Source organism: Xiphias gladius, chromosome 18 (genome assembly GCF_016859285.1).
Source record: "Xiphias gladius isolate SHS-SW01 ecotype Sanya breed wild chromosome 18, ASM1685928v1, whole genome shotgun sequence".
Classification (NCBI taxonomy): Eukaryota; Metazoa; Chordata; class Actinopteri; order Istiophoriformes; family Xiphiidae; genus Xiphias; species Xiphias gladius.
In genome coordinates, this window is record NC_053417.1 from 19489634 (window position 1) to 19507680 (window position 18047).

The 18047-nt window shown below is 39.3% G+C and overlaps 2 protein-coding genes across 5 annotated transcripts; one reads left to right on the forward strand and one right to left on the reverse strand.

Annotated features, from left to right (window-relative positions):
* Positions 1-220: 220 nt before the first annotated feature.
* On the reverse strand, positions 221-7000 carry LOC120804012 (cytosolic sulfotransferase 3-like). Of its 4 annotated transcripts, none has more exons than XM_040153123.1 (8): positions 6896-7000; positions 2810-2951; positions 2568-2696; positions 2196-2296; positions 1500-1626; positions 1296-1393; positions 1026-1200; positions 221-934 (listed from the first exon to the last, which is right to left on the reverse strand). In XM_040153123.1, the coding sequence occupies exons 2-8, from the start codon at positions 2946-2948 to the stop codon at positions 822-824; spliced, it is 882 nt and encodes a 293-aa protein (XP_040009057.1). In that variant the 5' UTR covers positions 2949-2951; positions 6896-7000; the 3' UTR covers positions 221-821. The 4 variants fall into 4 exon arrangements, with proteins under 4 accessions (XP_040009057.1, XP_040009058.1, XP_040009056.1 ...); XM_040153124.1 differs by having other exon boundaries at positions 2810-2948; positions 6896-6993; XM_040153122.1 differs by lacking the exon at positions 6896-7000 and adding an exon at positions 3425-3541 and having other exon boundaries at positions 2810-2948.
* On the forward strand, positions 6541-17358 carry wdr46 (WD repeat domain 46). The gene is made up of 14 exons (XM_040153120.1): positions 6541-6655; positions 6916-7089; positions 8568-8648; positions 8757-8869; positions 8996-9083; positions 9820-9881; positions 11756-11860; positions 11992-12142; positions 13015-13250; positions 14548-14701; positions 15859-16006; positions 16244-16434; positions 16560-16673; positions 16783-17358. The coding sequence occupies exons 1-14, from the start codon at positions 6599-6601 to the stop codon at positions 16900-16902; spliced, it is 1794 nt and encodes a 597-aa protein (XP_040009054.1). The 5' UTR covers positions 6541-6598; the 3' UTR covers positions 16903-17358.
* The last annotated feature ends 689 nt before the right edge of the window (positions 17359-18047 follow it).

Genomic DNA, 18047 nt, shown 5'->3' on the forward strand with positions numbered 1-18047 from the left:
ATTGTTAAATTCATGCAAGATAGGCATCACACATTAGGCCTACAAATGTACTACTGTAAATATCATCACTCTTTAGTTTTATACATGTATTAAATATATCATCTGACTAAAAACGTCTCATATCCCTTTTACTTGAAAGACAGACAGAGGGACCAAACCAGTCATTTTACTACAATACTTTAACTACATTTTGCTGCTAATACATATGTATTTTTACTTAAGTATGATTTTCCATGCAAGACTTTTACTTGTCATGGAGTATTTTTACATTGTTGGTACTTTTTTTGGTACTTTTACTCACGTAAAGTATCTGAATACTTCCCCCACCACCGATTAATGTTAAAATATGAACAAAAAAATGGATATGAATGAATACCTTTGGATTAATTTTACTGATCACGCTAATCTCATAGTTTTATTTGAGATCATCAGGTTACATTTGTAGTCATACAGCATCAACATGCTTTTATAAATGTTGGGTTAATATGGTGGATGTACTGACTCAAAGCCCACATGCTTCCTTTAATTAGGAATTATTTGGTTTATGCCATCGTTGGTTAATTTTTGTCTTTTCTACGTACACATACTCCTGACAGAAATATTTACCTTCAGACAATGTTAGTCATTTGATTTCCTTTGAGCTTCACAGTATGTAATTGACAGCCTTAATTCAGGCACAGTTAGCAAGAAGACACACTGTGCGCCGTCGCCATCACATTTGAGGCTATACTACACTTGATTTTTTTCACAGAAATGCCACATGTCCATCCAGTCATGGGCTCATCTTCACATATACACACAGCCTGTCCAGTCCACACTGTTCAGACTTCAGTGCGGAACTGAAGCGTGGGGTCCCTCATCTTCTTCTTGTAGTCTTCATCAAACTCTTCACTCTGGGCCACAGTGAAATGGTTTTTCCAGTCACCAACCTTCCCTGTGGAGCCACAGAGCATCAGTCAGGTACAGTATATTAGCTCGATGTGGAAAGTCAGTTACTTTTACTGTAACATTATTGTTCACCATACCTTTTCTCATAAAAGAATGCATTTTGAACTCCATAACTGGGAATGTAGAATAGTTGGCCATGTCATTCTTTTTCATATTATCAAACTGCACCCCAACTGTAATTTGTTTCTTCTCCTCAGCTGATGGAGACAAACCAAGAAAGCAGCAGAGTTTGTCTATTTCCCGTCCAGTATCCTGGAAACACATTGTTCAAATATCATTATTGCATTATTACCAGCTTTAGAAAAGTAGCCTGAATAGGAAGTGACCCCCAAAAACAACTAAATTACCTCAATCATATCTTCATAGAACATGTAATGGAGTTTTGAATAAGTCTGTTTCTTCTTCCACCAGCCATTCACATGGTCATACCAGGATCCCCACACCACTGAGGCCACAGAATAATACATGAAAACACTTCAGTAATGCAGAAGAAATCTGTGCATCTCAGTTCCAATAAAATAAGTCTATTATTATTATTATTTCCTACATACTCTTTCCCTCCATGAATCTCTGGAGGTAGCTGCTCCAGTCTCCAGGCTCTGGCTGGATCATTGCCATGTGATCAAAGTGGAAATAAGACACTACATTGTCTTTGGCATTGCGGGCCACATAAATGATCTACACAAGAAAAAAAAAGTCATCTGGAGACGAACATCACATGAAACGTGATATAATTTGTATTCACAAACAACTGATAACAAATAATTTGTATTAGTAACTGGAGCTAGACATCCCTCAGATTAGCAATTACGGTTAAAATTGCTCTCAGCAAAGCTTCCCTGTCGAAAAAAACTTAAACTTTAAAATTATCAGAGAATTAACATCACGATTGTTTGTTATAGTAACTGGAGGCAGACAGATTATATTGTTTTTGTTAGTTGTTCTTTAGCTTTTAAATTAAATATGAAACCCAAAGACTTCAGAAGTTGGTTTGCTCAGGTTTAACACTTTTTTGGGGTTAACATTATTCTCAGCGAAGCTTCCCTGTCTAAATAAAGGTTAAAAAAAATAACAACACGGTGTGACTGACAATTTTCAGCAATGGTTTGCCTTATTGTGTAATTGTTAACCATGCAATTCAATTACTGGTATAACCAAACAGTATAAACCCAGAGATTGCACTACATGAGTATCATCTGCTATCTAGACTTCTTGTGATCATACATGGAGTTAGATTGAGACTGTACCCTGCAGTTTTGCTCCCAAAAGGACTTTGGCACGAACTGGACTGGAAAATGGGTTTTAATGAGTCGAGGGGAGGTGGGGAGCTTGTCCGCCAGGTCTGTTCCTGTATGAATAGGTGTAGATGGAGTAAGCGAAACCCTGATCCTGCAAAGTGCTTAAAAGTTCCTAGAATGTTACAGTGTTAATAATAATGTCTTGTTAAAAAAATATGATACTAATAAAGGCATATGAACTTTCTAAATATAAATAGAATGAGAAAGTTGAAGCAAAAGGTGGAAAATTAGCTTATGATATAAAGGACATTAAGTAAGATTAAGTGTTTTTATGTTTTTCATGCAAGAAATACTGTGAGTGTGTTTGATCGTCTGTTCAACCTGGAACCAAAGACGGGATGCTGATCTCCAAGAAAGGCACTCTTGAATAAATAGGGATGGACGTCTGACGCTCTGGAGATGTCTGACCAAAGTACAGCAGGTCGAGGATGTAGGAGACCCAGGTGGTTCCTAAAGAGAGAGAAAGAGAGGAAAATAAAATAACATCAACTCCTCACCTCTAGAATCACATCTTTTAAGAGCTATAAAGCATTCACACTGACTATTCATGTTTGTGGACTGACCTGCTTTGGGGTATGTTGCTATAAGTATATCATCCGGCCTGGCCTGAAAGTTTTGAATGTTCTCCCAGTTGTCTGTGAAATAGTGAGTCATCCCCACTCCATGAAAATCCAGAAGTTCTCCACGAGGAGGGAAATCCATCTTCTTAAAAAAAGGAAAAGAAAAGAATCAACAAGCTGCAGCAATTTGATGATGGGGAAAAGGGAAGGGGAAAGAATGTTAACAACACTGTTCTCAGTTATAGAAACTGAAGTCAGATGGTCCTAGACAATAACATCTACAGGGCTTTTTAAGAGCAGAGAGACAACAAATAGTTAACAGGCCAAAAGGACAGTGGTGTGCTCAAGGAGTAGGTCTTAGGTTTCACTCAAGAAAAAAATGTGCTGTTGAAGAAAGGAAGTGTTGAACTCTTCAGGGGGTTGAAGGGGTTGCAATCTATGTGTGTTCAAGCAGTTGAGAATACATAGCTTAGCTTTTGCATGCATTTTAAAACACTTTCATTTACAAATACATCTCTTTAGCTCAACAATACATGCTTAACAAGAAATGAACTCCATGAAAGTAAAGCCCACTGTAGCTCTTCAAAAAAAAGATTAATCTAGAGACATCAGACATACCTTGTCCAGATTAAGTGACATTCTGATTGCTGCTGGTTTCTCTTCTCGTATTGTAATTTTTCCAGGACAAAGTATATACTTATCTCTCTATTCTGGTTGCATAACACTGTCTCAGTCGTGACTTTAGGCTCAGCCTCAAATGTAATTTGAAAGCCCAGCCCTCTTTACCCTTTAGTCCCCTTCTCTCTCAGAAACATACAGAGCACACATGGTGTATGTAACTGTATAGTTAATTCATCTGAATATTATCAGAGTCAGTTTTTTTCAACTCAGTGGCATGCAGGCCATTGTTTTACACAATAAGTTAACTATTAACTTTCAGATGAAGGACCAAGCCCTAAGAAACACCCCTATTTTTGTGAACAAGCATTAAAAATAATGTTTCCACACTATGAAATTTTGATTACAGTCATAACCATGGTCTTCTTTGAGAGGTAACTCTCGAAATTTTACAACCAATAAAGTGCCTGTTCTGTGGAAAACACTCTGGAGCCTGTAGCCATGTCATGTGTCATCAGCTGTTGCAGTGATATGGGGATAAGATAAAATCAGGACACTTAGAGCTTTCAAACAATGTATTATTTGTCAAGGTTATGTGAGGACTGAGTCTGGTCCAGACCAAAACACACCTAAAATAGCACTACCGTGGCCAAAGCGTCCCACGGGTGTGACGGTGTACTTTAAAAGGTTAAATGTGGAGTACTGCTCTTGTGCAAAAGTAAAGCATATATTTATTTGAGGACATAATCAGAAAGAAAAGGACAAAACAGCACAATACACTGAATTATTTCTGTACTTCAAATTTAAATTTCATTTCACAGTTTTCATTTGAACGTAGCTTTCACCCTCTCAACTGTGAAAAGTTGTCAATACACAGGGTGAAATATGCCCAAAGTTGGATGTGAATTCCTACAGAAGCTCAGTATTCATGTTAGAAGATATTTGGACCAATCATTAGGCCCTGCAGTGGGTATAAAGATGTGACGTCATAAATCTACTAAGCCCTCTGACACGTGAAACCTTTCTCTATCCCTGACCTAAAACACCGTTAACAACCTCTGAATCCTAAAGCAAAGAGCAGGTACTCTGTGGCTAGACCTGGCCTTACACCCACATTGTACAGCTTAATTTAAATTACACTGGCTGGACGCCTTGGCTTGATGGGCAGTTTAATGTGAATACCATGGCCCGCTCAGTTGTCCAGACACCATCACTGTTTATAGACCCACAAGCCTTAAAGCAGTGGTGGAAAGTCACGGAGTGCATCTACTGCATGTACTATACTTAAGTACAGTTTTGAGGTACTTGTTCTATTATTGAGCATTTCCATTTTATGCTACAGTATACTTCTACTCCACTACATGTCATAGGGAAACTACATTTAGCAGACATCTGTAGTTACTAGTTACTTTTCAAATTGAGATTTTACATTTAAAAAAACACACAATAATCTCATGAAATTCAATATAAATCCCCCTCACAATAAAGCAGTATCTACTCGAGACCCCTTGTCACTAGTTTCAGATGTCTATGAGTTGTTACCAGTTCCACTAAAGGCTGAGTTCCGCAGTGAACCTCTTACATAGTTTCATTTAAAATATTTCTGAGGCCCTAAGAGGTCAAATTGTCCCACATTTCATACAAAAGCAAAGTTTATGGGAAATTTCCAAAAATAGAATCACATATTTGTTTAGCAGAACTCTCAAAACAGCCTCAATTGTTCATGGTATGGATTCCACAAGATGCTGGAAACTTTCCTGTAAGATTCTGGTCCATGTTGACATGATTTCCAGAGAAAATAATTTCCTACACCATAGCACCACCACCAACAGCCTGACTGGTGACACAAAGCAGGTTGGGTCCATGTATTCATGCTGTTGACCCCAGATTCTGACCCTACCTGAGGCATCTGATGCCTCAGAAGAAATCCAGAATCATCAGACCACACTACGTTTTTCCAGTCTTCAACCGTCCAGTTTTGGTGAGCCTGTGCACACTGCAGCCTCAGATTTCTGTTCTTGGCTGACAGAGTGGAACCTGATCTGGTTTTCTGCTGTTGTAGCTTCAAGGTTCGAAGTGTTGTGCATTCTGAGATGCTTTTCTGCTCAGCACAGTTGTAAAGAGTGGTCATCTGATTTACCGTAACCTGTCTGTCAGCCCAAACCAGGCCATTCTCCTGTGACCTCTCATATCAACACGGCGTTTCCGTCCACAGAACTGCAGCTCATTGGATATTTCTTTTTTTTTTTTGGCACCATTTTGAGTAAAAACTCTAGAGACTGTTGGGTGTGAAAATCCCAGGGGATCAACAGTTTAAGAAACACTCAGGCCAGCCTGTCTGGCACCAACAATAATGCCAAGGTCAAAGTCAGTGAGATCACATGTTTTCCCCATACCAATGTTAGACGTGAACATTACCTGAAGCACCTGACCTGAAACTGCATCATTGTATGCATTGCATTGCTGCCACATGACTGGCTGACTAGATAATTGCCTGAATTAGCAGGCGTACAAGTTGTCCTAATAAAGTACCCCATGAGTGTATTTACACAAAGGGAAGCCTCTTCAATAATTTTGAAGTTTTGAAGTTTTGAATTGCACAACATTTTCCTATTATAATATAAATTCTAGAATGTTTAGAATTGTAAAAATATTCAATGTCCAGTCATCATGAATATAACTGAAACTGAACTTTAAAGTGAACATCAATGAATGGACTCAATGGACTCCCATGGCTGGTACAGAGATACAACGTGTTTGTATGACTATCGTTGTACCTCTTTATTATAAATAAAGAGTAAAAAAAAACCTTTAACAAGCAAGTTTGATGCCTTAACGAGAAACACACATCTACAAATCACATCATTGGCATACATCCTCATTCAAATGCAGCTATATTCAGGCCTTACTGGGCCCACTGTGTAAGTTTGCAGACTGCATGATTTGTTTATGGTTTGTTTTTATATTTTATGTACTTATGAATCGTTTGGGCCAGACGTGCCTTTAATAAATGACTTTTTTTTTTTATTAATTCGTTTATTTATAACTAATACTTAACATAAAAAGTAAATAAATAATTTAATAATAAAATAAAATAAAATAAAATAAACATAGGACCAGAAGTGACGTAGTCATTAGTGACGTCAAAGGGACTGAAAAACGTATACAACAAAGATGGCGTCTCCCGGCGAGGTTACCGTGAGCCAGTCACACGTGGGGAAAAAGAAGAAGGTAACAGAGCTAATTAAATCTTTAGTGAAAGATCACTGCTAGAACCGTGTCAGGCTTTTGATAATACGGGCTAAACACATGCTGACAGACTCAAAGCAACAGTTGGTGGTTATTTGTTAGCGCTAGCAGCGCTAACGTGCGGGATCCTGGAGGAGGCGAGCGGACCGTCTCTCTGTGCCCAAACAAATACACTAAACTGTTTATCGTCCCCCTCAAGTCAGTGCCGCTAACTTTTCTCACCGTTTGCTCCTCTTCAACAGCCTCCAGCTCGGTACTGGCAGGAGCCACGGGAGGAGGAGAAAGATGAAGCCAAAGCGGGAAAAGACGGAGGGCAGACTGAAGAGGGTCCGCAGCAGGGGGAGCGCCAGAGACAGAAAGCAAAGAAAAGAAAGCAAGAGGGGCCTCGAAGAGATGGAAAGAAATTCATATCAGGGGTAAGAGTTTTTACTCAGTTTTTGTTTGTCTTTTTATAACTTCAAAAGTGCTCTGCAAATGTGTTATTGTCGTTGTTATTATAAGAGAATGTAAGTGCTTGTTGTGGCACCAGCTCAGCATCAAAGTGCAACTGTCACTCATTTTATATCCTCTCAGGGCGATGATGCTGAGTAAAGCTAGCAGAGTTCTGACTTTAAAACAATTCATTTACAAACTTCACTGTATATTAAAAAAGGACAAACGGTGACTGAAACACAAGCAACTGTTGTCACCATTAAGATTAACCTACACTCCTTTACTATAGCGCGGTGGGAAATATGTCTACAGAGTATCACTGTATTTTTTGTTCAGTATCAACAACATGACAAGATTCTGAGTAAAAGTACATTTATTATATAGGAGTAGATCATTTTTACCCCGTAACAGTTTTCCCCTTATGGTTTTTTTTTACGGCTGCAGAACGTTTGATCCACACTGTGTGACAGTCATATACACTCAGCAGTGGTGGAGGGAGTATTCAGAGGCTTTACTTAGAAAAATGCCCCCCTGTGAGTTTATATTATATACTTAGATTATTATTACTGATGCAATAATGTGTTTGCAGCAGTTTCACTGTTGTAGGTGGATTTAAATAGGCCTGCAACTAATTATTATTTTAATTACGAATTCATTTCCTGAGTATTTTCTCAATTAAGTGATTGATTCTTTTGTTTGTAGAAATTCAGAAAATAGTGAGAAATGTTTAAAAATTTAATGCTGTAATGTAACTAGAAACTAACAGCTGTCAGATAAATCCAGTGGAGTAGAAGTACAAAGTGAAATGGCAAGAAAATACTCCAGGAGATTACAAGTACCTCAAATTTGTACCGGAGTGCAGTACTTGAGTCGATGTTCCTAGTTACAATCTGCCACTGACACTCAGTTTCCAGTTTATTAGGTACCCCTTGCTAAAACTAATGCAGTCTACCAGTCCTGTGGTAGTTTAAATATAGTAAATGTTTAGTACCCTCATGGATATTAATGGGGTGGACGGACTTTTAGAAAAACATCCCCGTATAATGCAGTACAATTCAACAACACCAGCAGCTACAGCCTCCAAAATGTCACATTTATTGCAGTATTACCACTGTATTAGTGTAATGTTTACACTGAGAATTTACCGACATATTTAGTGTCTTTAGAACTGCAAAGGTTGTTATGAGTTTTTTTTTTTAATACAAAAAATGGTGTTTAAACAAACCCATGTGTTGAATTAAGAGCAATGTACTGAATGCTGCAGTTCATCCTTTAACTGTGAGGCAGCCTTTATGTTCAGAAGAAGCTACACGACAATTTTACAGTACCCCACATTCTAAATAATAAATGCTTCTATACTCCAGTATCGGTAATATTGTATATCAATGTATTTCCCAGCTGTAAGGTAACTGCCCTTTGTTCAAGTAGTATTTTCTCTTATTATTGTTCATATTCCCCTCAGAAATCAGACCCTTTCCCTGGTCCTGCTCCTATTCCAGAAGACAGGTTGCAGAAGTTCAAGAGGAAAGATAAATTTAAAAGGGTAAACACTCTGATGTCTCTTTTTTACTATTTCTGGTAAGTAAGTTAGCTGTTGCCACTAGCCATCATCTCCATTTTTTTTTTTTTTTTTGGATTTGTCTCTTCATAGTCTCGCCACCAGCATTACAAGCTGAAAGACATGATAGTTCGCTCCGAAGAAGCTTCAGAAATGGCCCAGAAACAAGCTGCCCGGTTTGACCTCCTACTCCCAGAGGACGTAGGGTAGGTCCATCTAAAAGTTGTTGGTTTCTTCATGCCACTGTGTATGATGTGATGGAGATAAAATGATGAAAAATTAATTCGATTAAAAGCCTGGTTGTGAAAACGCCAACACTATTCCGATTCCAGGTTTCTAGAAGGAGACGAAGATGAAGACACATGTACAATCTCTCAGGAGGATATCGCAGATGCTGTGGACATAACATCTGGAGCAAAGGTGGGGACACGTAATGGACACTAGTGCAGGTGTTGGAAGATTTCACCTCTGACATCTTAATACAGGGGCTTTTTTTTAATTTTTATTAAAACAGCTCTATTTTGACCTTGTTAAAGTCGTGTGTTACATTAGAAAATGATTTATAGCAAAAACCAATGATAAAGTAGCTGTTCATTGAAAAAAACTTTCTGTAGCATAAGAATTGATCTTTTATCTCTACACAAATCCTAGTTTCTAGTTTCCTGTATGTTAATTCCCTGCTAGGTACTTGGGCACTGCAGGTTTCCCACCCACATCAGCCTAAAGGGAAAAAACAAAGTGCATAGGCTGACCTTTACAGTATTACAAAGGGTTGGAATCATCATGAGCAATTCACAGCACAAGTTCCTAGTTATTTACTTATGACTAGATCATTTGTGAAAGCTAAACTTGACAAATCCAATGTGTTTTTAGTTTTAAAGAGGCATTATAGTAGAAAACAAGTAGAGCGCTGTGTGTTCAGAAGGGAACAAACAATTAATTAATTTTTTTTACTACTAGGGCTGTGAGCATATGTGTGGAACATAAAGTAATTCAGCTGCCTCTTGTTTTGAATCAGGCATAAGCATACCATGGAAAATGATGTGTGGATTACATTTAAACTCAATTCCAAAAGCACTCGTATCAATGACTCCCCATTTCTTCTGTTGTATCCTTTTATTCATTTTGTATTCTCTCCCTCCCTCTTCCTCCTCAGTATTTTAATCTGAAACTGTCTCAGTTTGGACCATATCGAGTAGATTACACCAAAACTGGACGGTCAGTATCACGCAGTGCATGAAGTGTTTGTCTTGGGTTTGCCTGTCATGCTGTTCATGTTTAAATCAACACACAGTCATCTTGGTTCAATATGAATGGAGGACAACAGGTATTTTCATTCAGCAATAGGAAGGTGAAAGCGACAGAGTGCCACAGTTAATGATATGTATCACTTAAAGCCCCTACACGCCTGTAGTCCACCCACAAAGGTGTTTTCACTTACGTTGCCTGATTAGGACCCCCCCCCCCCCCGGGCTGTGTGGGCGCGTACAAACAAGGTCTTATTGGTCCATAGTTTTTTGACACCACATAAGTTCTGGTGTCAGAAATGATAAAAAGTCTACAGGGTTGTTAACAACCTGAGGTATGTAAGAGTGTAACTTTTTTTTTTTTTTTCCCCATGGGAAAATAATGCAAATAATGATGGGTACTGTTGTGTTTTCCAGTTAGACCTCATGATGACACTGTTGTCTCACTGTCACTACGAATAAGTAGCCAAGTAATATGATGGCGCAGCACCTGGGTTACAGGTATAGTGCAGAGCGGCATATCCTTTGCGGATGGAGGGTTTTAATGACAGTAGCTCTGGAAATGAAGATGTACATGAGACCACTGATGGTGAGGAATTAGTTTTTGTGCGATTCATGAATCACATCAGTTAAAAGCAGAACTGGAGCATGACAATGAAGAAGCTAGCTCAGACAGTACGTGCTCTGAATGGCACAATGGTCAGGATACGCCCAAGTAGAAGTCAGGACTGATGAGTGAAGCTCATAAAATCACCTTAGGTGCCTCTGGCCTAGATGCTATTAATGAGCAGGTAGTTTTCCCTGCCAAATTTCCAACTCGGGAAACCAGCAGATCTTAAAAGTGCGCAGTCTCTGGAAATACTTTGGCATTCAGCTGTTGTGGCCATGGCTAGAGAGAAGGAAAGAGGTTCCATGACCTCCAATAGCTGATGGATTTTCTTCAGCTGAAAAACTCCCACAAAAACGCTGAAGTTGTAACATCTGAAAATATGTGTATCATGTCTGTGTTTAGATTTGAGTTATGACTCCAAAGTGGAGTACAAATTTTGGCATAAATTGTGGAAATACATTTTTTTTTTTTTTAGCATTTTTAAGTACCTTAAGTACCAACATCTGGCCAGCCATACTTTTTGTGCTGTGCACACACCCATGTTTCGGTAACAACGAGCAAGTGACTGTAATGAGTCATCACTGTTCCGCCTAATTTGGATTTGGTAGGTGATAGTCTATGAGAAGTTACAGCGGGCTGTGTGTAAAATGAGACGATATAAACCTGAAATAAATCAGTCTACACTGAGAAATATTCATGAGTTTAAAAAAAAAAATTCTGACCCCTATAAATTATTTTAAAAGTTTAATAAATGACCCATATTTTGTGTGTTCGTTATAGTTAATAATCCATTCTGAAAAGTTTACAAGCAATAAGATTTTAATATATGGCTTAATCTACATTATATACGTGCTGGGTTGCTAACGACTCGAGGTATGCAGGAGTGTTTGAAAAAACAGTTGTGCATTTAAGGGGTAAGTGGAAAAGAAGCACTTGCATAAATGTTATCAATCTCACCTGTGCTCTAACTTCTGAGACAAGTCAAATAATCAAATCTATAGCAAATGGCAGTTGCTAATCTACACAGCCAGCACACACACTACAACATTATCATTTAATTGGAGTGTTGTTTGCGTTCTCCAGACAAATGTAAATCCAATATTCACTCTCCTTTAGCTCTGTTTTGGAAATATCTGGCTCTTAGGCTGTTCTCCGACTACTCACCAACTGTGTCTATCTGTGGTAAATGTTTTAGTTGTGTGTTTGCTGTTAACATAGTGTTCTCTTTTCTTCAGTCACCTTTTGCTCGGTGGGAGGAGAGGCCATGTGGCTTGCATTGACTGGCAGTCCAAACAGCTGATGTGTGAGATTAACGTGATGGAGTCTGTCAATGACGTAAAGTAAGCCATCCACTCGAACATTGTGCAGCGCCACACAAGGAACAGATGTTCATCTTTCACAGATGTGCTTCACTTACCAGCAACTGTGAACATGTTCTCTGTAAATAAAATACATACCTGCTTTTATTTAGGTGGCTCCATAGCGAGACCATGTATGCAGTGGCTCAGAAGAAGTGGCTGCATATCTATGACTCCAATGGAATAGAGCTTCACTGCATCCGCAAATTCAATGATGTCCTTCGTATGCAGTTCCTCCCCTACCACTTTTTGCTAGCCACAGCGGTGGGTTCTTTAACACTGTTCTCAGAGGTTTAGTGAGTGATGTATTCCATGTTTATTTTAAATATATTACCACAGTATCAAAAAGTTGTCTTTTGTTGAACGCTGAATTTGCCACAGACCCTGATGTTTTGTATCAGGGGCTCTATGACATTAAATACAAATAAACAGTATAAGAAAACTTATCACACACTACATAAGAATATTGACAATATTCAATTAAGATGCATAAACGCCTATCTATCTAGAGGGTAGTTTTGACAACTAGATAGTTACACAAAATCGAAGCATTTTCACTATTAAAAGTATGCTGAATTAGCTATTAACAGTTCCTGTTTGACGTGTACCCATGGATGTACAGATAACTATTACTCGATTACTTCGATACTGAAGAAAACTTGAAAACATGATGATTATCAGGCACGTTCAGGAGCTACAAGGAGCGCCTTTTTCTGTGATTTCTGAGCAGATTTGTAGATGGTGGAGATAATGATGGGGTTTAAGTGGGAAGTTTAAGTCACACTAGATCTGAAAATATGTATCATGTCTGTGTTTAGATTTGAGTTTGACTCCAAAGTGGAGTACAAATTTTGGCATAAATTGTGGAAATCATTTTTTTTTTTTTTTTTTAGCATTTTTAAGTACCTTAAATGCCTCCATGATTTGTGTTAAAACACCTGTCCCTTTCACCTCACGCAACATATTTGCCTCATGTCGTTCCCTCCGCACCTCATAGTTTGATACACAGTAAAATAAGAAGAATTAAAATCAAACACATTGATGAGTACTATTTTCCAGGTACTTTAAAACTGATTTGAATTTACCAACATTGATCAGCTCTGACCAACCCTTCCTGTTGTCACTCTTGTCTTCAGAGTGCTACAAGTTTCCTGCAGTACCTGGACGTGTCTGTGGGAAAGGAGGTGGCAGCCATCTGTACCAAGACTGGCCGGCTTGATGTGATGTGCCAGAACCCTTATAATGCCATCATCCACCTGGGACACCCCAACGGCACGGTCACCCTGTGGTCCCCCAACCAGAAAGAAGCCCTCGTCAAGATGCTCTGTCACCAGGGCGGCGTGCGCTCTGTCGCTGTAGACAAGACGGGCACGTGAGTCACCTTAAGTCTGAAATTCTCATGTAGGACAACATGGATTTTTTTATATCTTTTAGAGGCAGAAAGCTTTGGATACTGGTCTGTTTAATTTACATGGAGAGGGCACCCTTTTGAAAATTACTACAATGACAGAAAGATGAGTCTAATCAGTACAGCGTTACAACATACATTAAGTGACAAAAAGTAAGTGAACCCTTTGGAATTATCTTCTTTTATATATAAATCTGTCTTGAAATAGGGTCAGATCTTCATCTAAAATACATTTATGAATAAACATAATTTATTTTATCTGATAACACAAATCGTTGTGTTATTGTTGTTCATATTGAGTACATGATTCAAAGATTTACAGTGTAGGTTGGGAAAAGGCTGTGAACCCCTCAGCTAATGACAATAAAGGCCATTTGGCGTTAGGAGCTATTAAACCTGGAGTCCAATCAGTGAAACCAGGTTCGAGCTGTGGAATAGAGCTAAACTCAGAGTTTAGATATTCATCAGTCCACAGTTTGACAAATTGTCTTTAAATGGAGAAAATTCAGAACTATAGGTGCTTCCCCTAGAAAATGGGAACTGTGTACCAACATGAAAACATCATCCCAATGGTGAAGTTCGGCGGAAGGATAAATCTTGATTTTGGCGCTGCTTTGCTGCCTCTGGGCCTGGCCAGCTCGCCATTATCAAACGCGGGGGAAAATCAATTCCCAAGTGTATCAGGGTATCTTAAAGAATAATGTCAGGGTGGCTGCCCAGCAGCTGAAGCTCAGGAGAAGTTGGCTGATGCAGCAGGAGTAGGACTGGGAAAACAAAATCTACCACAGAATGGCTTCAGTGGCTTTGCTTTTGGAGTTGCCCAGTCAGAGCCTAGACCATAACCCAATAGAAATGCTGTGGAATGACCTCAAGAGAGACATTCACATCAAACGGTTCTGTTAGGAAGAATGGTCCAAAATTCTTCCCGAACATTGTGCAGCTCTGATCTGTAGCTACTGGAAGCGCTGTTTTGAGGCTATTGCTGCCAAAGGAGGTTCAACCAGATACTAAAGCCAAGGGTTCACTTACATTTTCCACCGTCGCTGTGAATGGTAAATAAAAATGAAAGATTATTATTGTTTGTGTGTAATTAGCTTGAGCACATTGCAGAGATTAACAACTTAGCAGAAGAAATCCATAAATGATAAACAGTTTCATTGACAGGTTGAATAACTGTTAAGTTTTCTGTGGTGACCAATGAACTGCAGTTCCCCCAATGTCCACCAGGGAGCAGTCTTTTATGGTTTTTCTCTTTTGGCAGATACATGGTGACATCTGGAATGGATAAAAAGCTGAAGATGTATGACATTAGAGCCTTCAAGCCTCTCAAGTCCTACTTCCTCCCTGCTGGAGCTTCCTGTTTGTCACTGAGCCAGAGAGGTCTGCTGTCTGCGGCCACAGGAGATATTGTTCAGGTCATTATCGTCTCCACACTCCACGATTAGGGATTTGTTCTGAAAAACGATCCGGCAAACAGGAAGTCGTGCATTTTACATTTGAAGAGGTGGTGTGTTTTTGATGCACATAGCTCGATAGCAGCATGATTAGCCAAGAAAAAAAAATGGTAAAGACAGAAAAGTACTAACCACATACTCAGTAGTGGTGCGTGGTGATGTTTACAGACAGGCACGCTGAGCCGAAGAACCATCTACACTATCCAAAATGCGCATGAGCAAATATCCAAAAAAGTGCTGCTCCACCCTCTGATTGACAAACCCCAGCCTCTGTCAGTGGAACATTGGCGGGCCCATGAAAATGACGAAAACGATGGATGCAGTGGCTGGTAGTAAACCTAGCTTCCAGAGACAATAGCCTACACGACAGTAGCCACGAGAGGACAGTAAGTTACGAGAGGAATGCAAACAGGCAATGTCAGATCTTTTGTGAGACAGAGCACTGTTCTGATATGTAAGGAGAGATATCGCTTCCACTTCGGTATCTTGTAATTGATGTATATTCTTAGCTTTAACTGGTCAAGCACTGCCTGCCTTGCTCGCCCTTACAGTACGCTATAGGGTCACAGTATTGGTGACATCACTGGGCGGTAATACAATTTCCAGATAATGATCAAGGAAGTTTCCTATAGAGAACCGTCTAATTTGGTACTAATTATAGGGCAAATGGAGAGACAGTTCTGAGACAGACATTGCAGTTTAATTAGTTGTTATAATTTAATAACAGTTGTTGATTTCCAGATAAATTTCATTCCAAGTAAAAATATTCATTCATCTCTATTTATTATTGAAAACTGCATATGTTGAATTGTGTTTTTTTTCTGTGTGTACCACTTCCTTCTTCAGGAAGTGGTACACACAGGCATGCACCACTTCTTTCTTCAGGAAGTGGTGCATGCCACTTCTTGAGGAAGGAAGCCACACAAATCTGTAAAGTGTTGCCAGTCAAAATGCAACATGATCGATATGTTTTTACCTATGATAAACCAAATGGTAATTATATTTATAGCACAGGTGTCATCACTTAAAATGGTGATACATAACAGACCCATTTACATGTTGTAAACCTTTAACCTACATATCACTAAGTTTTGTGTCTGTGGAAACTGTCCATGCAGGTGTACAAGGACGTGTGGAGCACTTCAGTGACTAAACCCTATGTGGCTCACAGAGTTCGGGGATCAGTGTCAGGGCTGCACTTCTGTCCCTTTGAAGATGTCCTCGGTGTCGGACACGGAGATGGTTTCACCAGCATGCTCGTACCAGGTCCGACTTGATTTCACATCACACCCTACATATTTAAAAGTAGACTGAACAACAAAGGGAGCACCAAATAGATCAAGGTCAAAATGTCCATGATCATATGACATATGCCATCACTAAACTCAATACTCATGTTTTATTTGACTTTTTTTAATTTGAAAATAATCCATGATTTACATTGTGTTTTAAAAATGCTCTGATTCGCTCTTTACCTCTGTCGTCCTCCGTTTCAATTCACAGGTGCAGGAGAGCCTAACTTTGATGGTCTAGAGGCAAATCCGTACCGCAATGCAAAGCAGAGGCAGGAGTGGGAGGTTAAAGCCCTGCTGGAGAAGATCCAGCCAGAGCTCATCAGTCTGGACCCCAGTGTACTGGGACAAGTTGACCACGCCACCTTTCAACAAAGGCACCAAGACAGGGTCCAAGCTCTGGTCAGTGTCGGGAAGCATCTTATTGGCACACACCTTATTTTATTTTACGATAAGAATCTGTACTTTTTAAAAATATTTCTTTAGTATTGTTTATAGCCTTCTAAAAGCAATTTTTGCCTCCTCAGGGTTTTGACCCGCTTGCCAAAGAAAGATTTATTCCCAAGTTTAAGAAAAAAGGTCGTAGTTCTTCTGGTAATGTTGAAAGGCGCAAGAAGCAAGTAGCTCACGAGGACCAGAGGGTGAGTAATCCAGAATATAAAATAAAGTCTGATTAAGTGGCAGGGTGATATTTTTTCCTGCTTTATCTACAGTGCTTGGCTCATCTTTCCTGACTTGTTTACCCCCCAGGATATAATCAGGAAAACTGCAGAGGACAAAATGAAGATGGAAAAAGAAAGAAAGGAGACGGAGGAGAAGAAGGCGGCATTATCTAGCTCAAAATCCGCTCTGGACAGATTCAAAAAATAGAAAAGGAGGACCCTTTGTGCCACCCAAACCCCAGTGACATTCTGTGGGAGTGACCTTTTGAACTACATATAAAGGACACATTTTTTTGGACACATTACTCCATTGTGGGAACAAAACACAAACTGCTGAAATTCTGGATATAGTCTGCTAATAAGGGCAGTTCATCTGTAATCAATGTTGAGAGCAGTGCTAGGGCAGTTCTATTTAATGCCTGTAGCCTGAAGCACTGCTGTCTACACGGACGGATAATGTGAGGTGCCAGGGCTGGCGCGGGTATCGCCTAGAATATTTGTCAAGCTGTTTTTTGTTTTTTGTTTTTTCTCTACTGATAAACAAAAATTATTACTAATTTTCTTTTCAAATGGGGTTGCTTTGGTAGCTGAACTGACTGAGAAAACGTCAAATGTTTTATATTAATATGTTCTAAAAATAAACAACATAATGCCTTTATGCCTATATAAAGCCTCCGAATCCAGAGTGTTTTTTGACATCATGTCAAAATGGAAAACATGCTTGAATATAAAGTGTGTGTGTGTGTCTTCTGAAAAAGACACCAGACAAACCTAAATTAATATACAGAGTGGTTTATTGGTGACAGTATCTGATTCAAACATACATTTCCTGAGCATAAAAATACTGACTTTCTCAATGTATACATGGTGGGAGGAGCCAGACAGCCTGAGGCTTAATCTTTGACACACGGTGAACTGTCTTTTAAACTGTACTCATCCCAGACTGGCCTAGTAGAGACTAAACCCCATCCCAGACACATCTTCACAAAACTGTCATTCACACTCTACTTCATGTTTCATCTCACTATTACAGACAAAGGTTATACATACTATTGTTCAGTGGCATTACAGCCGTGTAATACGTCAGCTTCGCGGTTGTATTTTGGTGGAAAGCCGTACGCGGAAGCAGAATTACAGAGCCTTCAACGTGAGAGGAGCGGCTTCACCGGCTCTCTGTTCTCAGACCTGGCCGAATACATCTCGCTCTCTCCAGACGGACCAATTAATGCCCTGCCGATGCATGTATCATCATGTCCTTATTACTGAATAACAACATGAATTCATTTCATGTACTGAGGTGATTTTTTTTGAACACAACAGGTTTTGATTAATTATCATATACTTCCTACTTCG